Source organism: Saimiri boliviensis, chromosome 14 (assembly GCF_048565385.1).
Source record: "Saimiri boliviensis isolate mSaiBol1 chromosome 14, mSaiBol1.pri, whole genome shotgun sequence".
In the NCBI taxonomy this organism is placed as follows: domain Eukaryota; kingdom Metazoa; phylum Chordata; class Mammalia; order Primates; family Cebidae; genus Saimiri; species Saimiri boliviensis.
This window is the reverse complement of record NC_133462.1, coordinates 12,715,225-12,737,689: the sequence shown is the minus strand read 5'-3', so window position 1 is coordinate 12,737,689 and position 22,465 is coordinate 12,715,225. Positions and strand designations below refer to the sequence as shown.

The window sequence follows — 22,465 nt, the reverse complement described above, 5'->3', positions numbered from 1 at the left end:
AGCTAACTTTTACATAATTTTTTTGTAGAGACAGGGTCTTGCTGTGTTGTGTTGGGATTACAGGCGTGAACCACCATGCTTGGCATTCAGTTTACTTATTCTCTGAGAATGGTCATAGTCCCATGTGGATTCTCCTTGAGATTAAGAGGGTACCTTAAGGCCAGGCACAGTGGCTCACAACTGTAATCCCCGTACTTTGGGAGGCCAAGGCAGGTGGATCACCTGAGGTCAGGAGTTTGAGGCCAGCCTGGCCAACATGGTGAAACCCCGCTTCTATTAAAAAGACAAAAATTAGTTGGGCGTGGCACTTGCCTGTAGTTTCAGCTATTTGGGAGACTGAGGCAGGGGAATCACTTGAACTGGGGAGGCAGAGGTTGCAGTGAGCCAAGAGTATGCCACTGCACTCCAGCCTGGCAACAGAATGAGAGTCCATCTAAAAAAAAAGAGGCCACCTTGATACCACATTTTGCAGGGATGGGGCATTTGAGTTAGGGCCTGGTTAGAAGTTCGCCCTAAATCACACTGTACTTCTCTCTCTTCATCCTCATAGGGCCGTTCCTCCCGCCGTCAGCCCTGCTGCCAGACCCCGACTTCTTCTCTGGCACCGTGTCCTTGCCTGGCCTGGAACCCCCTGGCGGGCCTGACCTCCTGGATGATGGCTTTGCCTACGACCCCACGGCCACCCCACTCTTGACCATGCTGGACCTGCTGCCCCCGGCGCCGCCACACGCCAGCGCTGTGGTGTGCAGTGGGGGTGCTGGGGCCGTGGTTGGGGAGCCCCCCGGCCCTGAGCCGCTGACACTGGACTCCTACCAGGGCCCGGGCCCCGGGGACGGAGGCACCGCCAGCCTCGTGGGCAGCAACATGTTCCCCAATCAGTACCGCGAGGCAGCCTTTGGGGGCGGCCTCCTGTCCCCTGGGCCTGAAGCCACGTAGCCCCGTGGTGCCAGAGGAGGAGCACTGGGTGGGGAGGGAGGTGGAGGAGCCGTGCAATCCCAACCAGGATGTCCAGCATCCCCATCCCCTTGGCCCACCCTTGGGTTGGTCTTCCTCGTGCTTCTGAAGCGGACATATTCAGCCTTGGCGAGAAGCTCCGTTGCACAGGTTTCCCCTTGAGCCCATTTTACAGATGAGGAAACTGAGTCCGGAGAGGAAAGGGTATGGCTCCCGTGCACTAGCTTGTTACAGCTGCCTTTGCCCCCACGTGTGGGGGCACCTTCTCCAGTCGGTTTCGGGAAAGATTGTACATATGAGAGGAGGGGGCAGATCACGGCCCTCCCTCCCCAGACTTGAAGGTGGGGGGTAGGTTGCTAGAGTCTTCCCAATAAAGATGAGTTTTTGAGCCTCGGGGGGTCTCAAGTCTGTTCTGCGCTTGGGAAACGCCCCAGTCCTTTACGCAGCAAAGAAAGCCTTCAGGCTGGGGGCTCACGCCTGTAATCCCAGCTCTTTCGCAGGCAAAGCGGGAGGATCGCTTGTGACCAGCCTGGGCAACATGACGAAACCCAGTCTCAACAAAAAATACAAAAATTAGCCGGGCATAGTGGTGCGCGCCTGTGATCCCAGCTACTCCGGAGGCTGAGGTGGGAGCATCGCTGGAGCCCGGGAGGTGGACGTTGCAGTGAGCCGAGACCGCACCACTGCACTCCAGCCTGGGTGGCAGTGCGAGGCCCTGTCTCAAAAAATAAACAAAAATTAAAAACATAACGAAAATACCCGAGCTCTGCCCTTCGGTCTCCCACTTCTTCCTCTGGACTCCGCCCCTCTCGACTCTAGGACCCGCCCCTCACGTCGGCGGAAGTGCGCTGCGCGGCGTTCCACCTCACTCCGCCCCCTCCCCGTACCGTAGCCTTCCATTTCCGTTTCCGGTGCGGGCCGCGCGCTAGCGCAGCGGTGGGAGGCTGCAACCAGCCGGTGAGTGCAGGCGGCGGGCTCGACCTTCCGGGTTTTGGGTAGGCGTCAGCCCAGCTTTTTCCTTTCCTCGGGCTCTCCCCATGCTGCTGTGGGCCTCTGCTGCGTCCCGGCCCCGAGATCGCTTGTTCCTCACCCCCTTCGGCCTGACGGGCTGAAGGCCGCGCCTTTGCCCCGGCTGTGGGCCAGAAGTCGCCGCGTCTCTCCCGGCTTTCGGCCCAGCAGCCTGTCACAGGCCCCGCCCCCTTGTCAAAAAAATATAAAACAAAAAACCTAGCCCAAATCCTCCGGCCGCGACGCGATCCACAAGCCCTCGGTCTCTTCCCTCGCCCGCAAGCCCTGCCCCCAAGCTCAGCCCACGCCCTCCCGCCAGCCAGCTCCGCCTCTCTCAGGCTCTACCCTCTTTTTCCTTGGATACTTTCTCCACCATAACATCTAGATCCCCTCTTTAGACCTCAGCTTCACTCTGGTCTCCTTGCAACACCCCCTCCCCATGTTCCCACTCCCTCTAGCATCTTCATTTTTCCACCACACCCTTCACCTGTCCTCGACCTCCACCTTCATACAACTGCGTTTGCTCCCTTAAAGGCTTTCTCCGATTTCCTCCACCTGCCTTCATCCTTATCCTCCTTATCTAGCATGGGGGAGCCTTTTCAGCTCTTCTCTTTCCCTTGAGATCCAGCCTTAGGTGCTCAGGGTTTGCCTTCCGACTTGACTTTAAACACTACTAATGTTTCAAAACCTTTCATCCCTGACTCCAGCGCGTGGAATCTAGGATACCCCTTTCCCAGGGATGCTCACCTCAGAATCACCTGAGGGTTTTTCAGATTGCCCAGGCTGCCAAATGACGGTTGTTAGAGATGGTCTTGAACGTCTGGCACACCGTTCTGAAGCCATACTTCTGCTCCCTGAACCTAAGAGATGTGGTGTTTGAGGTCGACTCTGTCACCAACTTGTTAGATGACTTTGATTCTGCCCATATAATTTTCACAGCCTATCTGACGCTCCTGGTACCTTCATCCTTCAGGTTGAGGCCCCAGGCTTGGCCTCACCACAATGTGGCACGAGGCAAGGAAGCATGAGCGGAAGCTTCGAGGCATGATGGTCGATTACAAGAAGCGGGCAGAGCGGAGACGGGAGTATTATGAAAAGATCGTGAGTAACTGGCCTTTCATCTGGGGTGAAGGACCATGGGCTGGGGGCCGAAGCTGGTCATCCTGATAAAATCTGGGCTTGGAAGTATGCCAGGACAAGAGCTTCATTTCCTCAGTATATTTGTTAATTGTTTCTTGAGCATAATCATTGATAAGATCCCAAGGGCTTCTGTGTGTCGTAGCATACTGTGTCATTTGGTCAGTGCCAGTCGGGTGTTAGCAAGAAGAAGGGAAGTCTCTGTAATGCTCAGAGCAGTCCTGACATTAGACTGGCCCCCTCCAGAATGTTGTCTGTTTTGCTTATTGCTGGCTCCCCCATGCCTGGAAGAGCTCAGCCACTCTTTTTTTTTTTGAGACGGAGTTTCGCTCTTGTTACCCAGGCTGGAGTGCAATGGCGCGATCTCGGCTCACCGCAACCTCCGCCTCCTAGGTTCAGGCAATTCTCCTGCCTCAGCCTCTTGAGTAGCTGGGATTACAGGCACGCGCCACCATGCTCAGCTAATGTTGTATTTTTAGTAGAGACGGGGTTTCACCACGTTGACCAGGATGATCTCGATCTCCTGACCTCGTGATCCACCTGCCTCGGCCTCCCAAAGTGCTGGGATTACAGGCTTGAGCCACCATGCCCGGCCTCAGCCACTCTTGAGGTTTGGCTTGGCACGCAACAGGAGTGAGTATTAAGTTGGCCGGGTGTGGTGGCTCACACCTGTAATCCTGGTACTTTGGGAGGCTGAGGTGGGTGGATCACCTGAGGTCACAAGTTAGAGATCAGCCTGGCCAAAATGGTGAAACCCCATCTCTACTAAAGATAGAAAAATTAGCCAGACGTGGTGGTGTGTGCATGTAATCCCAGCTACTCGGGAGGCTAAGGCACGAGAATTGCTTGAACCTGGGAGGAGGAGACTGCAGTGTGCAGAGATTGTGCCACTGCACTCTAGCCTGGGTGACAGAGCCAGATTGTCTCCAAAAAAAAAAGAGGAGTGAATATAAAGTGAAATCTAACCACTTCTCTCTCCTCTTTGATGCTTCACTTGCTTTTGGGGAGAAGGCCAAACTATCCCTGGCCTAAAAGACCCTTGTGGTCTCACCACTGAGCTTCAGCCTTGGACAGCTCCACTGGCCTTCTGTTTCTGCCACCACAGGACTTTGGCCTGAAATGCCCCCTCCTCACCTGTTTAACTCCTGTGTATCCTAGGCTGGGCTTAGTGGCTCGAGCCTGTAATCCCAGTACTTTGGGAGGCTGAGGCAGGTGGATCACAAGGTCAGGAGTTCAAGACCAACCTGGCCAACATAGTGAAACCCTGTCTTTACTAAAAATACAAAAAACTTCTCTGGGCGTGGTGGTACACGCCTGTAATCCCACCTATTCAGGAGGCTGAGGCAGGAGAATCACTTGAAACCGGAAGGTGGAGGTTGCAGTGAGCCAAGATCGTGCCACTGCACTCCAGCCTGGGCAACAAGAGCAAAACTCCTGTCTCAGAAAACAAGCAGACAAACAAACAAAAGCCTCCAGTGTATCCTTGGTATTCCAGCTTGAAATGACAACTGTTGACTAGCTCCAGTTCTGTTAGATGACATTTATATAGACACTCCCCATTTACTCCTGGATTACCGCCCCGGTCTCCTCCCTGCTCTGCTGGCCGCCAGTTCTGGCCCCTCCAATCTATCCTCCTCAGAAGGGTCTGAGAGGCCTTTCAAAAGCACAAAACTGACCTTGTCCCTTCCTTGCTCAGAGTACCTCCATGGCTCCTAAGTGCCCTTGAGAGAAAGCCCAGGCTCCTCACTTTGGCATTTGGGCCCTGCATGGCTTGGCCATTGCCCCATCTCTAGACTCAGCGCCGCCCCACCCTCTGCCTTGTTCATTTGTGCAAGTCATTTTGGCCTCCTTGCTATTATTCTGCCGACCCAGGCACGCCCCGGCCGCAGGACTTGGGTATGACCTCTTTCCATACCTGGTTCACTACCGCCTGTCTGTCAGATCTCAGTTTTCAGGGAAGTCTTGTTTCCCAGGCTCCGTCAAGTGTCCTTTAAAAATGCCGTCATCATTGCTTCCTTCCCCTCTGTGGAATTTAACAGACTTAAGATACACATACATGGGCCGGGCACGGTGGCTCACGCCTGTAATCCTAGCATTTTTGGGAGGTCGAGGCAGGTGGATCACCTCAAGTCAAAAGTTTGAGACCAGCCTGGCTAACATAGTGAAACCTCATCTTTCCTAAAAATACAAAAATAAGCAGGATGTGGTGGTGGACGCTTGTAATTCCAGCTACTCGGGAGGCTGAGGCAGGAGAATCACTTCAACCTAGGAGGCAGAGGTTACAGTGAACCGAGATCACGCCACTGCACTCCAGCCTGGTGACAGAGCAAGACTCCATCTAAAAAAAAAGAAGATGATGTACATACATGCACAGGTTGAACATCCCTAATTAAAAAATCCGAAATCTTTTCTATTTTGAGACAATCTCGCTCAGTCACCCAGGCTGGAGTGCAGTGGCACCATCTTAGCTCACTGCAACCTCCGCCTCCTGGGTTCAAGCTATTCTCCTGCCTCACTCAGCCTCCTGAGTAGCTGGGATTGCAGATGTGTGCCGCTATACCTGACTGTTTGTATTTTTGATAGAGATGGGGTTCTTTCATATTGGTCAGGCTAATTCCTGACTTCAGGTAATTCGCTTTCCTCAGCCTCTCAAAGTGCTGGGATTAGACGTGAGCCACCATGCCTGGCTAGCTCCAAAATCTGAAACTTTCTGCATACTGACATGATTCTCCTCCACAAGTGGAAAATTTGACACATAAGTACTTAACACAAACTTTGTTTCATGCACAAAATTATTTAAAATATTGTATACAATTACCTTCAGGCTGTGCTTATAAAGTATAAATGAATTTGGTCTTTGGACTTGGGTACCATCTCTAAGATACCTCATTACGAACAGGCAAATATTCCAAAATCTGAAAAAATCCAAAACACTTCTGATCCCAAGCATTTTGGACAAGGGATACTTAATGTGTGTGTATGTATGTCTGTGTGTGTATATATGTATAATATATATATGTAGACATATATGCCGAGCTGAGTGTATGCAAATTTGTATGAATAAATAACATATGTTTATTTTATATATAAATATGTGAGACTGGGGACTAGGTGTATTTAGATCATATTTGTAATCCGGGTTGAGCCCATCAAATATGGCTTGAAAGGGCAGGTGAATGAAACAATATTAACAATAGTAATTAAACATTTGTTTGATCCTTAGCAGGCATCCCCAGGCCACGTGAGAGGGCTTTAGATGCAGGATTTTTTTTTTTTTTTTTGAGACTGAGTTTCGCTCTCGTTACCCAGGCTGGAGTGCAATGGCCCGATCTCGGCTCACCGCAACCTCCGCCTCCTGGGCTCAGGCAATTCTCCTGCCTCAGCCTCCTGAGTAGCTGGGATTACAGGCACGCGCCACCATGCCCAGCTAGTTGTTTTGTATTTTAGTAAAGACGGGGTTTCACCATGTTGACCAGGATGGTCTCGATCGTTCGACCTCGTGATCCACCCGCCTCGGCCTCCCAAAGTGCTGTGATTACAGGCTTGAGCCACCGCGCCCAGCCGATCTCAATCTCTTGACCTTGTGATCCACCCGTCTCGGCCTCCCAAAGTGCTGGCATTACAGGCTTGAGCCACTGCGCCCGGCGATGCAGGATTTTTTTTGAATCCTCGCAGTCACCCATGAGACAGAGACGGCTCTCGCCGCCACTCAGCAGAGAGGAGGAAGCTCTAAGACAGGCGTCCCCAAACTACGGCCCACGCCTGCGGCCCCCTGAGGCCATTTATCCGGCCCCCCGCCGCACTTCAGGAAGGGGCACCTCTTTCATTGGTGGTCAGTGAGAGGAGCACAGTATGTGGCGGCCCTCCAGTGGTCTGAGGGACAGTGAACTGGCCCCCTGTGTAAAAAGTTTGGGGAAGCCTGCTCTAAGAGCTCTCTCTTGCCTCTGCCATCCAGGACGGAACCGCGGGGCTAAAGGGAGAGCTCATCTCTGATAGCATCAGAACAATGTACCCATGAGGATAAGGCCTGGGTCTCTTGGTCATAGTTGAGGCCCCAGCAGTGGCCTAGGAGCACAGCACTCAGGAATGAATAGCTGCCATTTATTAAGGGCCCATGGTGTACCAGACCCAGTGCCCATCAGTTTGGCATAGTAGTCCTTTCCACAGGCCTGTGAGGTGGGTACTGATCATGCCTGTGTTGAAGGTGATGCTTCAGTAACAGCTAATGTGTTGAGCAGTCCTCCGGTAACCAGTACACTAGCTACTTGTCTGTGTCTCTGCTTCATCAAAACCACACCCCAGACTGGGAGGTAGTTCTTTTTTTTCTGAGATGGAATCTCACTCTGTCTCCCACGCTGAAGTGCAGTGGCGCAATCTTGGCCCACTGCAACCTCCGCCTCCTGGGTTCAAACGATTCTCCTGCCTCAGTCTCCTGAGTAGCTGGAACTACAGGTGCGTGCCAACAATCCTGGCTAATTTTTTGTATTTTTAGTAAAGATGGGGTTTCACCGTGTTAGCCAGGATGGTCTCGATCTCACCTTGTGATCCACCCACCTCGGCCTCCCAAAGTGCTGGGATTGCAGTGGTGAACCACCGTGCCCGGCCGGTTCTTACTATTTCCATTTTACAGAGGAGCAAACTGGGGCTCAGAAACGCATGGGTGCAGTCCCATAGCACTCGGGCAGAGCTGGCACTGTAACTCAGTCTCTGACCCTTAACCTCTCCAAGCGTTTCACCTGCACTTTATCCTGCAGAAATGAGGGTCAAAAAGGTGAGGCATATAGCAAGACCCCATCTCTGCAAAAAATAGTTAAAAAGAAAAATCAGCCAGGTGTGGTGGCATGCACCTGTGGGCACCGCTATTCGGGAGGCTGAGGCAGGATGAGACAGGAGGATCTCTTGAGCTTGGGAGGGTGGGGCTACAGTGAGCTGTGATTGTACCACTGCACTGGAACCTGGGTGGCAGAGTGAGACCCTGCCTCAAAAAACAAGAAAGGTGAAGCAACTTGCCCAAGGCAACACAGCCAGGAGGCGAGGTACCATCATGGTTAGTCCTTAGAATTTGGAGTCATGAGGCCGGGCGCGGTGGCTCAAGCCTGTAATCCCAGCACTTTGGGAGGCCGAGGCGGGTGGATCACGAGGTCGAGAGATCGAGACCATACATGGTGAAACCCCGTCTCTACTAAAAATACAAAAAATTAGCTGGGCGTGGTGGCACGTGCCTGTAATCCCAGCTACTCAGGAGGCTGAGGCAGGAGAATTGCTTGAACCCAGGAGGCGGAGGTTGCGGTGAGCCGAGATTGCGCCATTGCACTCCAGCCTGGGTAACAAGAGCGAAACTCCGTCTCAAAAACAAAAACAAAAACAAAAAAAAAAAAAAAGAATTTGGAGTCATGAGGCTCTGGGTTAAAATTCTAGTGATCCCGCTTACCTACAGTGTGACATGGGCAAGTAACTGTCTCTCTGAGCCCGTCTCCTCTTCCACATGTGAAATGATGTCACATCAACAATCAGCTTTGGCTGTAACAAACCTAAAGCATCCATCAGTGGCTTTGACAAGATAGAAGTTTATTTCTTTTTTTGAGACGGAGTTTCGCTCTTGTTGCCCAGGCTAGAGTGCAATGGCGTGCTCTCGGCTCACCGCAACCTCCGCCTCCTGGGTTCAAGCAATTCTCCTGCCTCAGCCTCCTGAGTAGCTGGGATTACAGGCACACGCCACCATGCCCAGCTAATTTTTTTAGTATTTTTAGTGGAGACGGGGTTTCACCATGTTGACCAGGATGGTCTCGATCTCTTGCCCTCGTGATCCACCCGCCTCGGCCTCCCAAAGTGCTGGGATTACAGGCTTGAGCCACCGCGCCCGGCCTAGAAGTTTATTTCTTCGTCACAGAAAAGCCATGAGGTAGCCAGCTCAGCTCGGGGACCTCAGCTGCTGCTTTTTGTGGTTCTCCTGTGCTCAGCTTCCCTTCCCAGTGTTGTGTCAAGGTCTGAGAGGCTCTAGCCATCGTGTTTTCATTCCACCCAGTAGGGAGGAAGAAGGGAGGAAAAGGGGCAAAGTGCTCCTGCCATTTGCTGAGAAAGTTTCTAGGCCTGGTGCAGTGGTTCACACCTGTAATCCCAGCACTTTGGGAGGCCGAAGCAGAAGGATTGCTTGAGCCTAGGAGATCAAGACCAGTCTGGACAACATAGTGAAACCCTGCCTATGCCAAAATATACAAAAATAGGTGGCCATGGTGGTGTGCGTCTGTGGGTCCCAGCTCCTCCTGAGGTGGGAGGATTGCTTGAGCTCAGGAGGTGGAGGCTGCAGTGAGCTGTGATCGCACCACTGCACTCCAGCCTGAGCCAGAGAGCGAGAACCTGTCTTTAAAGAAAAATTTCCGGATGTTTTCCCATGACATTCCCACTCCTCCCCTACTGACCAGGAAGTAGTCTCATGAACACCTGCGAGAAAGGCTAAGAGGTGAACACTTTATTTTGGGTTGCCCTGAGCAGATATATTTGGAGTTCTATTACTGTTGTAGGAAAGGAAATAGATGTGAGTTGCCAGTTAATGGTTTGCCACAAGTGGTGGAGACTAGAGCACGCCCCTCAGTGTTACAGGAGTGTTGGACACACGGACTGCTGAGGACGGCCTGGCCAGCGTCACTATTGCTCAGTAAATATTAGCTCTTGTTATTGACGTTATTGTTCCTGGTAGAGCTGGAGTTTGGATCCAGGTGGAGGGATGTGGCAGAGGAAAGGCGGGAGCTGGGACTCCAGGCCCCCTCCTTGTTAGCAGGGGAGCTTGCTGCATTGTATTCCTCCTCAGGACCGTGGTGACAGTCAGCCCCTCTCACTGGATGATGGGGAAGCGCTCAAAGAACAAGTGTCTGTGGATGCTTTGTGGTGCAGGCCTGTACAAGCAGCCATTGTCCCTGTATGTGAACGGGACCTGCATTCCGATTGGGCTGCCAGGCTGTGGACGATGGCCGGGCCGTGGCCGAGGGCTGCTTTGAGGAGAAGGCTCTCATCGCAGTCTTGGGCTGAGAGCAGAGGCTGTGGGGCGAGTGTCACTGAGGCTGCAGTAGATTGTGGCAGGCTGAGTGAGCGGGCTCAGACGCGGGTGGTTTCTCTCTTCCTGATTTGTCCTTGGGGCCTGCTTCCTCTCCCTGTCTTCAGTCCCAGGTGGACTCCGCATCTGTCATTGCTTCTCTCCTTGTCAACGTTCCTTTTTAAACAGTGGTTTGGCTGGGCGCGGTGGCTCACGCCTGTAATCCCAGCACTTTGGGAGGCTGAGGTGGGTGGATCACAAGGTCAAGAGATCGAGACCATCCTGGTCAACATGGTGAAACCCCGTCTCTACTAAAAATACAAAAAATTAGCTGGGCATGGTGGCGCGTGCCTGTGATCCCAGCTACTCAGGAGGCTGAGGCAGGAGAATTGCCTGAACCCAGGAGGCAGAGGTGGCAGTGAACCTAGATCGCGCCATTGCACTCCAGCCTGGGTAACAAGAGCGAAACTCCGTCTTAAAAAAAAAAAAAAAAAGAACAGTGGTTTGGATAAAAAAACAGCATCAGAATTCCATGTTGATATGGAAGTGAGAAGTAAACAGGTCTGTCTCACTGGACCGTGACCGCATGTGGGCAGGGCCAGGGCTGTCTCAGTTACTGGTATGCCCTAACACAGGGCCTGCTTAACAGTTGAATGAATGAATGAATGAGCAACTTCATGAACTCCTCTGACCCCATCTGATCCTAGAGACAGGATAATCCAGTGGTTAAGAATTGGTTTTGGGCAGGGTGCAGTAGCTCATGCCTATAATCCCAACACTTTGGGAGGCTGAGGCAGGCGGATCACCTCAGGTTGGAAGACAGCCTGACCAACATGAAGAAACCCTATCTCTACTAAGAATACAAAATTAGCTGGGTGTGGTGGCGGGTGCCTGTAATCCCAGCTACTCAGGAGGCTGAGGCAGGAGAATTGCCTGAACCCAGGAAGTAGAGGTTGCAGTGAGCCAAGATTGCACCATTGCACTCCAGCCTGGGCAACAGGGCAAGACTCTGTCTGGCGGGTGGGGAGTCTGCCCTATGCTACAATATTGATGAACCCATAACATCCAGGATGCTATGCTAAGTGAAATGAGCCAGCCACAAAAAGACAGTATTGTATGATTCCGCTTGCAAGTACATAAATTAATTGAACCTTCCTTGAGCCCAGGAGTTTCAGGCTGCAGTGAGTTATGATTACACTGCTTCACTCCAACCTGAGTGACAGAGTGAGGCTCCATCTCAAAAAAAGGAAGGGAGGGAGGGAGGGAGGGAAAGAGAGAAAAGAAAAGAAAAAAGAAGAAGAAAAGGTGCTCACGTCGGCAGCACATAAACTAAAATTGGAACAACACATAGATTAGTGCGGCCCCTGCACAATGATGACACGAAAATTCTTAAAGCCTTCCATATTTTTGGTAAATAAAAAAAACTGAAAGAAAAGTCAAACCCTCAGTAAATGCAGTGGTGGTTGACAGGGACCGGGGGAGGAGGAAAAGGGGAGTTCAATTTGGTTTCAGTTTTGCAAGATTGAAAAAGTTCGAGAGCTCTTTTGCACCTCAGGGTGTATATTGCTACTACTGCGGTACTGTCCATTTAAACATGTGAAGATGGTCAATTTTATGGAATATGTTTTTACTACAATTAAAAAATATTACTCTTGGCCAGGTGTGGTGGCTCACACCTATAATCCCAGCACTTTGGGAGGCTGAGGCAGGCAGATCCTGACCTGCCTCAGATCCTGACCTGAGGTCAGGAGTTTAAGACCAGCCTGGCCAACATGGGGAAATCCTGTCTCTACTAAAAATACAAAAAATTAGTCAGGTGTGGTGGCACACGCCTGTAATCCCGGCTACTCGGGAGGCTGAGGCCGGAGGCTTGAACTCCCCAGGACGGGGAGGTTGCAGTGAGCCTAGATCATGCCACTGCTCTCCAGCCTGGGCAACAAGAGCAAAACTCTGTCTCAAAACAAACAAACAAAAAATTACTCTTAAATTAAAAATAAATAAGTAAAAATTAAAAAGAAACAGATTTTGTAGTCAGACCCATGGGGTCCAAATCCTACTTCTGCTTATTCCTAGTGTTAGGCAGGTGGGCCCCACAGCTCCGAGCCTCAGTTTGCTCATCTGTAACATGGGCATAAGAATGGTAGTTTTTGGCCGAGCACAGTGGCTCACACCTCTAATCCCAGCACTTTGGGAGGCCGAGTCAGGCAGATCACGAGGTCAGGAGTTAGAGACCAGCCTGCCCAACATGGTAAAAACCCTGTCTGTACTAAAAATCCAAAAATTAGCCAGGCATGGTGGCTCATGCCTGTAATCCCAGCTACTCCGGAGGCAGAGGCAGGAGAATCACTTTAACTTGGGAGGCAGAGGTTTCAGTGAGCTGAGATCACACCATTGCACTCCAGCCTGGGTGACAGAGCAAGACTGTCTCAAAAAAAAAAAAAAAAAAAAAATAGTACGTTTCTCCCATGGTTGGGAAGTTCGAGTGAGTGCTCATAAAACAGTGGCTGGTCTTTAGTAGGGTTCACTGACTTTTCCAGATACTCCCAACAGAGCCAGGCCCTGAACTCTAGGTGTTTACTCCCAGCTCAGTGCTTTCTCCTTTCTGTGAAGCTGACCCTGCCAGTAGCTTCCCCGTAGCTGCCAAATTCTGTCCTACCGTGTCCCGTGAGTCCTGGCTGTGGGAACTCGGCATTTGGCCTGGAGCAGCCTCAGACGTATGATGGGATCTTGGCCTTGGACTTGGCTGGCCTGTCCCAGGGCAGGGGGAGCCGAGTGAGCTGTGTGGCTCCAGTTGAGGAATCAGCTAAGGAGGCAGGCGAGGTGCAGGGTGGGGGAGCTGGACTCCAGCAGTTCCACCTCGCTGGGCCTGTGGTCTGAGCGTTCCCCAGACTCAGTTTCTTAAGGTGAGAAATGAGGGTGCCTGGCACCTGGCATGTAGTGAGTGCAGGGTTGAAACTAGCAGGGTATCAGCTGTGGTCCCTGGTGAGTGACTCAGTTCCTTACAGCCCAGGCTGCATTCTTATCTGCTGGCCGAGGGCTAGGGTGGGAGATGGAGGCAGAGTGAGGGGGTGCAGGAGCTTGGAAACTTGGAGCTGATATTTTTTCCTGAAGGGGCTCAGAGTCCTCATCTGTTAGTAAGGATTATTTCTCTCTTTCCTTCACTGGGTGTTGCTGAGCTCCTGCCATGGGCCAGGTCCAATTCTAGGCCCTAGGGATACAGCGGCCAACAAAACAGAGCCCTGCCTCGTGGGAGTTACGTTCTAGCGTGGGAGACAGGTGGTGGATGAATATGAGGGACAGTGGCAGGTGGCAGCAGGCGCTCAGAGGAAAACAAGTGAAGTTAAGTGAGTGAAATGTGTGGTATGTGAATTACATCTCAATAAAGCCACAGAGTGTAGGAGCTGGGATTGGTAAGTGGGGAGCTATTTATTTGATTGATTATAGGGTCACTGAGGATGGCTTTTAGGAGGAGATCTGAAAGGAACAGGGGAGCAGCAAGCGCAGAGTTCCTGAGCAGAAGCGCGGGGCATGTCTGGAATGCCCAAGGAATGGCGTGAAGGCCAGTGTGCCTGGAGCAGGGGAGGGGAGGGGAGAAGTCAGAGAGGGACAGGCCAGTGCCTGTGAGGACTGAGGTGGGCGGGGGGCAGCCCGACAAGTTTAGTAAATTCCCTGGAGGAGAGGGACAATGCTGCCCAGTGGTCCAGGTGAGAGGGGATGCTGGCTGGACCAGCGTGAGGGTGGGGATGAGAAGTGGCTGGACTCCGGGGATGTGTCTCTGGGAGCTTGGTCAAGATTTCATGGACAGGACAGCAGCTGCTCCTACAGCTCTTGTAGGCGCCTCTGGGAGCACCTAGCAAGAGGTCAGCCAGGGCCCAGCTCTCTGGAAGCTCAGTGCTGGGAGCTGCAGCTGCCAGATTTTCTTCTTATCATGGCACTGTTATGATGACTTGGACTTGTGACCCCTGCATGAAGGCATAAACCTGAGGGCTATCGACTCGGGACAGTCTTCCCTGTCTTAGTAGCTTTTTTTTTTTTTTGGTTCATGCATAAAAGTGATAGGGACTTAGTGCCCTTTTTTTTTGGATTTTTTTTTCCTTTTTGTTGTTTTTAAAAACAGCTTCATTGAGATACAGTTCACACAGTTCACTCATTGAAGGGTGTAATTTAGTGCTTTTCAGGATAGATTGTACAGATATCACCACAATCAAATGTTAGAACATTTTCATTATCCCAGAAAGAAGCCCTGACCAGGCACAGTGGCTCATGCCTATAATCCCAGCACTTTGGGATGCTAAGCAAATGGATCTCTTGAGGTAAGGACTTTGAGATCAGCCTGGCCAACACGGTGACACCCAGGCTGTCCTAGCTGCTTGGGAGGCTGAGGCAGGAGAATTGCTTGAATCTGAGAGGTGGAGGTTACAATAATCCGAGATTGTGCCACTGCATGCCAGCCTGGGTGACAGAACCTAGCTTATTTTTTTGTATTTTTAGCAGAGCCTGGGTTTTGCCATGTTGGCCAGGCTGGTGTCGAACTCCTGACCTCAGGTGATCCGCCTGCCTTGGCCTCCCAAAGTGCTGGGATTACAGGTGTGAGCCACCGTGCTTGGTTAATTCCCTTATTTCTAAAGGTTAGCAGATTGGTTCACCTCGGAGGTATGGCCCACTTGACCTCAGAAGTGAGCTTGCTGCTAAGCTCAGGTGTGTGTGAGGGGGTGGGGTTTGGAGCTCTTGGATGGTGACCTCAGTCCTGTTTGCTGCTGCAGAAGAAGGACCCGGCACAGTTCCTGCAGGTACATGGCCGAGCTTGCAAGGTGCACCTGGATTCTGCAGTCGCCCTGGCCGCCGAGAGCCCTGTTAACATGTAAGACTGATACGGGAAGCAGGGGAATGTCTGTGACTGAAGGTTGGGAGTCATAAGGGACCTGGGGTGGTGTAGAGTCTGGAGCAGAGTCTGAAGTATGGACAGATGTTTGGGGACTCAGGCAGGGAAGGCGTGACCTGCATGTGAAGGTGATAGTCACAGGGTGTAAGAACAATGGAGGCCCCAGAGTAGCAGTTGTGGGTGGAGCCGGGCCGGGCACGGTGGCTCAAGCCTGTAATCCCAGCACTTTGGGAGGCCGAGGCGGGTAGATCACGAGGTCAAGAGATCGAGACCATCCTGGTCAACATGGTGAAACCCCATCTCTGCTAAAAATACACAAAACTAGCTGGGCATGGTGGCGCGTGCCTGTAATCCCAGCTACTCAGGAGGCTGAGGCAGAGAATTGCCTGAACCCAGGAGGCGGAGGTTGCGGTGAGCCGAGATCGCGCCATTGCACTCCAGCCTGGGTAACAAGAGCGAAACTCTGTCTCAAAAAAAAAAAAAAAAAAAAGAAATGGGTGGAGCCAGGGCTAGAGGCCCAGAGGAAGCAGAGAGTAGGTTGCCAGTGGGGGCTGCCTCAGGGTGCCTAGGGCCCTCACATACCCACTAGGACCTGGTTCAAGTGCCCCACTATTGGTTGGTTCTGAGAAATGGAGCCCTGGTGTCCCCAGGGGCAGTCAGATGACTGGCCTATTTCAGGTCCCAAGAGCCTGAATGTGGAGTCAGGGAAGCTTGCAACAGAGGGACTGAGAGCTGGGGGATGAGGCGAGGGCTGTGGCACGGGGACCAGAGTGGGCTAAGGGCCAGGCTTCCAAGTCTCAGCTGGCAGGGAGCAAGCCCTGGGTCCTGGGCAGTGTGGACCCTGAGGTTCTTGCTCTCCTGCTCCCCTCCCACTTCAGGATGCCCTGGCAGGGGGACACCAACAACATGATCGATCGCTTCGATGTCCGTGCCCACCTGGATCACATCCCCGACTACACCCCGCCGCTGCTCACCACCATGTAAGCCACCTCCCGGGGGTTGCCAGGCACGGCACCACATCATACCCAAAAGCCCCTGTTCTTTTCCCAGCCTGCCTGTCACCTTCCTAGGAGCCCCTCCTACTTGGTACCGCCCTCAGCCTGAGGGGGACACCTCATTTCCCTTCCTGCTGGTTTAGGGTGGGATCTACCTGTTCACTCTGATTTCAAGGTCTTGCCCTCCCCCAAAGCTCCCCAGAACAGGAGTCGGACGAACGGAAGTGTAACTACGAGCGCTACCGAGGCCTGGTGCAGAACGACTTTGCCGGCAGTGAGTGATCTGCAGGGGGACATGGGATGTGGGGCTTGGGGGCCCCGGAGCCTGGAAGACCTGGATAAATTTGGGAAGAAAAGTTTTATCCATGTACTTTCTGCTAAAGGGCCTTGGGTTCCTGCTCCAGCTCTGTGACAGACTCACTTTGCCTGCATCTCTTTCCCCTTCGGGGCCTCCATCTCTGGATTTGGTGTAGGGGACATCTGCCGAAGTGGTTGTTCCTGGCAGGTTCACTTCCATGTACTATGTCTTCTGACTCTGTGGTCTTTTTTTCTTTAAAAAATAGAAAAAAATAGCAAGAATACTTTTTTTTTTTTTTTTTGAGACAGTGTTTCACTTTTGTGGCCCAGGGTGGAGTGCAGTGGTGTGATCTCAGCTCGCTGTAACCTCAGCCTCCCAGGTTCAAGCAATTCTCTTGCTTCCGCCTCCCAAGTAACTGAGATTACAGGCGTCTGTCAGCACACCTAGCTAATTTTGTATTTTTTTAGTGGAGATGAGGTTTCTTCATGTTGGTCAGGCTGGTCTTGAACTCCCGACCTCAGGTGATCCACCCACCTTGGCCTCCCAGAGTGCTGGGATTACAGCCGTGAGCCACCGTGCCTGGCCCAAGAATACATTTTTTAAAACATTTATATAGATGGGGTCTCACTGTATTGTCCAGGTTGGTCTGGAACTCCTGGGCTCAAGTGGTCGTCCACCTTGGTCACCAAAAGTGCTGGTATTATAGACATGAACCACCATCCCCAGCCAAGAACACAATTTTTCTTTTTTTTTTTTTTTGAGACGGAGTCTTGCTCTGTTGCCCAGGCTGGAGTACAGTGGTGTGATCTCAGCTCATTGCAATCTCCGACTCCCAGGTTTAAGCAGTTTTCCTGCTTCAGCCTTCTGAGTAGCTGGGACTACAGGCACATGCCACCATGTCTGGCTAATTTTTTTTTCGTATTTTTAGTACAAACGGAGTTTCACCGTGTTAGCCAGGATGGTCTCGATCTCCTGACCTCATGATCTGCCTGCCTTGGCCTTCCAAGGTGCTGGGATTATAGGCTGAACCACCCTGCCCAGCCTAAGAACACATTTTTTACCTTTGTGTATTTTCCTCTGCCTGCACAGATCAAATCGTGAGCTCTGAAGAGGAAATTTCTCCTTGATTTAAACGAATATTTGACAGCATTTGACAATTTGTCAAGTGTTCATGTATGTCCAGGAATTTTCTCCCAGCTTTATCACCATTGTCGTTTCCAAATGAGAAAACAGGTGCTCAGGGAAACTTCTCTCGGCTCTGGGCTTGCCCAGGGAGGTTTGGACCCCGACAGACCTGGGCTTTTTTGTCTGTATTAGTTTATTTCATCTGTACAACCACCTATCGAGGTGGGGGTGATACTCCATTTTTGTTTGTTTTGTTTTGTTTTGTTTTTTTGAAATGGAATCTCACACTGTCACCCAGGCTAGTGTGCAGTGGAGCAATCTCGGCTCACTGCAACCTCTGCCTCCCAGGTTCAAGCAATTCTCCTGCCTCAGCCTCCCAAATAGCTGGGATTACAGGCACCTGCCACTTCACCTGGCTAATTTTGGTAGTTTTTTTTGTTTTTTGTTTTTGTTTTTTTTTTTGAGACGGAGTTTCGCCCTTGTTACCCAGGCTGGAGTGCAATGGCGCGATCTCGGCTCACCGCAACCTCTGCCTCCTGGATTCAGGCAATTCTCCTGCCTCAGCCTCCTGAGTAGCTGGGATTAGAGGCACACACCACCATGCCCAGCTAATTTTTAGTATTTTTAGTAGAGACGGGGTTTCACCATGTTGACGAGGATGGTCTCGATCTCTTGACCTCGTGATCCACCCGCCTCGGCCTCCCAAAGTGCTGGGATTACAGGCTTGAGCCACCGCACCCGGCCTAATTTTGGTAGTTTTAGTAGAGATGGGTTTTCATCATCTTGGCCAGGCTGGTCTTGAACTCCTGAGCTCGCGATCTGCCTGCCTCGGCCTCTCAGAGTGTTGGGTTACAGGCATGAGCCACTGTGCCCAGCTGTTACACCGTTTTACAGACAAGGACATGGAGGGGGAACACCCTCTCCAAGGAGCTAGGATTTTCCACGTACCTTTAACCACAGCTCTCTCCTGATGGAGAACTCCTAACTCACCTACCAAGAAGGACTTGAGATTCCTTCACTTGGGGTTCCCTGTAGAGTTAAGGGAAGGATGGAGTTCTCTGCTTGGTTTGTCCTTTACGACCTGGCGGCTCTCAGTTTCCTCCTTGAAAAGGGTGGTGATGATTTTGTTGTAGGGGTGGTTGTGAGAGTTGAGTGAGGTGATGTGTATACAATCACAGCAGTTAGCCTGGCACAGCTGGGTTTGCCTGGCACAGCCCTCCATATCGGTTTGCTAGTCCAGTATGTGTTTATTTCTGATATAGATGCTGTTTTGTTTTCTAAAATCAGAGGTTGCTAAAATTCTAACGATCACGGAGGCCTTAGAATCAGGGGAATTTGTTATTGATACTATTTTTGCCATCATTTCAGGCCATGTGGATTCTTAATGGTAGAGCCAGGGTTCCCCTTAGTTTCTTCTCAGTCTGCATTCATTCATTCATTCATTCACTCACTCACTCATTCACTTCCACACACAGTAATTGAGCACCTGTGGTGCTACTCTGGGATCAGTGGCATGGTAGGGGAGAGGGCAGCAACTCCGTACTCACTCTCAGTGCCGACGACTGCAAACCAAGGGGATGTGACAGACAGTGTGCCATTCCCTGAGAAACAGGACAGAAGTCCTGGTCTGAGGCTGAATAGTGGCTCCCTGGGAGGTGCGGGTAGGCCACAGGATTCCAGGCCAGGAGTAGCCTGTGCAGAGCCCTGTGTGGGGCAGGACTGTGGCACACTGGAGGGGTAGAGAAAAGGTCCGTGCGGCTAGAGCAGGGAGAGCCAGAGAGCTTGTGTGAGACGGGGTCAGCAGGGCCTCTCCTGGGCTTTGGAGATGATGAGTAGAAATTGAGGTGTCTGCCAGAGCAAGGAAGGGCCATTCTGCATCCATTTCTGGCCTGCCAGCCTACCTCCCTCTGGTTCCAGATAGAAAAGCTGAGGCCCAGGAAGGGAGGGAGGGAGGAAAAAAAGGAAGGCGGGGAGGAAGGGGACCCACCTAGAGTCCCGCAGCGAGTCCGAGACATGCGACTCACTGCAGGGAAGATCAGGGAGGCTCTGGTACATTGTTGAGCCCCTCAGGCTGGGTGTTGGGGGATGCAGGAGAGCCCAGATCGTCCCAGCTCGCACTCAGCTTAAACCGAGCCACAGAGGGGCACGCAGTGGAGTGAACTGTGCAGTCAGAATGGCATGTGGCACTGGGTTCCATCTGAGGGGTCCAGCCCAAGGCCTCCAGAAACGGTGAGAATGGTGGTAGAGTGCCCACATACCAGGCACTCACTCTGCCTGTGGTTCCATTTTATGAGAAAGGAAACTGAGGCACGGATGTGTTCAGTCACTTGTTCAAGGTTGTGTGTCCAGTGAGTGGTGTGTCCAGGGCTTAAAGGAGACCGAGGCACAGATGTGTTCAGTCACTTAACCAAGATCGTGCGTCCAGTGAGTGGTGTGTCCAGGGCTCAAAAGAGTCCGAGGCACAGATGTGTTCAGTCACTTAACCAAGATCGTGCGTCCAGTGAGTGGTGTGTCCAGGGCTCTGCTGTAGTTGCGTGTGTCCTACCAGGCACAGTTGGATGATCTGGAAGTGGCGACTGCCCCCAGCTGCACGGGGGTTTCACCCGTCCTCCTGCCCCACTGCACCCTTGTGTTTCCCCACTGCATTCCTAGGGTCCCCCACCCACTCTGACCCGGGGCCTCTTGTTTGCTGCAGTCTCAGAGGAGCAGTGCCTGTACCAGATCTACATTGATGAGTTGTACGGAGGCCTCCAGAGACCCAGTGAAGATGAGAAGAAGAAGTGAGTCGGGGTCTGGGGTGCAGGGGGTTGGGGAGGCAGTGGGGTTGCTAGCCCCAGGCAGGCCTGGCCTCTTGCATCCTGTCCACCAGGGTCTCCACAGAACCGAGGATGGTGTTCAGCACACAGTCAGTGCTCAAGTAATAACTGTGTAGAGGAGGAAGCCCTGCCAGGGGGCCAGGGCTTGCTGAGAGCTCTGCCTTGCATCCTCAGCTTGGGGAGTCAGGGAGGTGCAGGCCCTGTGGTGAGACAGTCCTGCATTTGAATCCTGCCTGTGAGGCCCCGAGTGGAAACCTCTCAGCCTTGCCGTGCTTCCCTGTAAAGTGGGGTGGGCCGGAGTCCCCACTGCCTGGAGTTGGGAGGCGTGCAGGAGGCGCAGCTTGGGAAGTACCTGTCCCAGCGGTGTAGTGAGCTTGCAGTCAGCCCTAGCTGATGTCACTCTGGAAAGAGGCTTCTCAAAGCTGTGTCCCTCAAGGAGTGGCTGGGGAGACCAGGCCTTATCCTGGAGCAGCTGCCTCTGAGTCTCTCATCTCTCTCCTCCACTTCGGTCTGATGAGTGCAGGCCCCCTGCCCTCACACACACTGTTCCTCTGCGGGGCTTAGCGCCCCTCCTCCAGGCCAGCTGCTGTTGGCATCGGTGCACAGTAGCCTGGAGCCCTGCTCGGAGCTGGGTGGCCCCCTCAGTGACGCCTTCCCTCCTGCTTCCCTCTGACTACTGGCTGCCTTCCTCCACTGGGAGGGGTCCCATGGGACTGGACTGGGAGCTTCTTAGAGACTTCGACCCTTGTCCTCGACCCCAGCTTGGGATCCTGCTCAGGCCTCTTGGGCCCTGCTCTGTTCAGAGCAAAGCTGGGGCACCTGTCCGCTCAGGAGGACTCTGGGCTGTGCCCTCGTGGGGCTCATGGTATAGGTGGGAGACAGATGTTCCCCAACAGAGATGACCCAACGAAGGCAAGGCTGGGGAGCTCAGGTTGGTGCCCATCCACCCTAGGGTACGAGTCCAGGACTTCTTGGCAGGTGGGGCCCTGGAGCTCAGATGTGGAGGAAGAGGGAGGAGCTGGGTATGGGCAGGAGCAGAGGGTCCTAGGCTGAGGGAGAGCCTGAGGAGAGGGCCGTGGCACTCGAGAGGCTCATACGTGGGGCCGGACTGGGGCCCTCGTCTCCGCTGGGCAGGGCCCTGGCTCAGCAGCTCTCCCATTCCAGGCTGGCAGAGAAGAAGGCTTCCATCGGTTACACCTACGAGGACAGCACGGTGGCCGAGGTAGAGAAGGCAGCAGAAAAGCCAGAGGAAGAGGAGTCGCCGGCCGAGGAGGAGAGCAACTCGGACGAAGATGAGGTCATCCCCGACATCGGTGGGGTCCCCTCTCTGCCCTCCCCACCTGCAGTCCCTGGGCATCGTTTTTGTGTCGCGTCCGTCACCCTCTGTGGGGCACCCCGCGCTTACAAGCCCTGTCTCTCCCTCCCCAGCCCCAGGGCACCCAGTCTCCTGCCACGTCTGTGTCTCTCCACTCCTGAGCTCCTCTGTTCCCACCTTCCTCTGTCTCACTCATCCCATTTCTAGGGCGCTGTCTCTGTGATCTTTTTTCCCCTCCTAGGTGTGGGCTCCGTTCACCTCCGCCTGGGCCGGCCTCTGCCTCTCTTTCCTGCTTTCTTCCCTCCTCTGGAAAACAAGTGGTCATCCTCTTAGAGAGTCATCCCTCATCCCTTGGGCATCTGTTTGCCCATCCCTCACCCTGTCTGCCACTCACCTCCCCTCTGGATTCCCATTGATCAAATCACCCCCCAGTCTTAGTTTTTCTCATCCTGGCTGTTGCTGCAGCAGCCGGCTGTTTATTCACACTCTGCAGAGCCGCACATTGACCTCTGCCCAGCCCTCCTTCCACCTGCTAATCATGTGCCCTGCTCCTAGACGCCTGCGACCCGCACCCTGCCTGCTGGGTGATCTTCAGCTGCCATCTGTCTGCCCCCGTCCACTCCTCCCTCTCATGTCAACCCTGCCACACACGTCTCACTCATCCATTCCTCCCTCCTTTCGTCCACCCATCCCTCTCTCCCACCTTCCCTCCCTCCATTTCACCCATCCCTCCTGTCCTCCATCTGTCCCTCCACCCATCCATCCATCTCTGCTTCCCTCTTTCCCTCCCTCCGTTCATCTGCCCCTTCCAAGCCCTGTCCCCAGCTGCCTCTATCCCCCGTGTGTTGTGCTCACCTCTGGCCAAGCCCTGTGCCAGCCTAGGGGATGCCAAGATGAGCCAGAAC

At 52.9% G+C, this 22,465-nt stretch overlaps 2 protein-coding genes and 1 non-coding gene across 6 annotated transcripts in view; all 3 read left to right on the top strand.

The window, feature by feature from the left end:
- RELB (RELB proto-oncogene, NF-kB subunit) overlaps positions 1-1,347 on the top strand; it is a 41,808-nt gene extending 40,461 nt beyond the window's left edge. The window contains exon 11 of the mRNA XM_039467046.2: positions 551-1,347. Within this exon, the coding sequence (XP_039322980.1) occupies positions 551-936 (386 nt within the window). The 3' untranslated portion in view covers positions 937-1,347. The remainder of the gene's footprint in view (positions 1-550) is intronic.
- Positions 1,348-1,847: 500 nt separating this feature from the next.
- CLASRP (CLK4 associating serine/arginine rich protein) overlaps positions 1,848-22,465 on the top strand; it is a 32,317-nt gene continuing 11,699 nt past the window's right edge. For 2 of the 4 annotated variants that reach the window (XR_005578540.1, XM_039466078.2), the window contains exons 1-7: positions 1,848-1,911; positions 2,936-3,063; positions 14,893-14,990; positions 15,890-15,991; positions 16,201-16,280; positions 20,125-20,209; positions 21,410-21,558. Coding sequence is in view for 2 of the 4 variants with exons in the window: in XM_039466078.2 (XP_039322012.1) it covers positions 2,965-3,063; positions 14,893-14,990; positions 15,890-15,991; positions 16,201-16,280; positions 20,125-20,209; positions 21,410-21,558 (613 nt within the window). In the remaining 2 variants the exon portion in view is untranslated. Of the gene's footprint in view, positions 1,912-2,935; positions 3,064-14,892; positions 14,991-15,889; positions 15,992-16,200; positions 16,281-20,124; positions 20,210-21,409; positions 21,559-22,465 lie in introns of those variants that run through there. The other 2 variants (XM_039466076.2, XM_074386187.1) reach the window with 2 other exon arrangements.
- Positions 11,435-11,538, top strand: LOC120362859 (U6 spliceosomal RNA). The gene has a single exon (XR_005578656.1). It is a non-coding gene; the product is annotated as a U6 spliceosomal RNA (small nuclear RNA).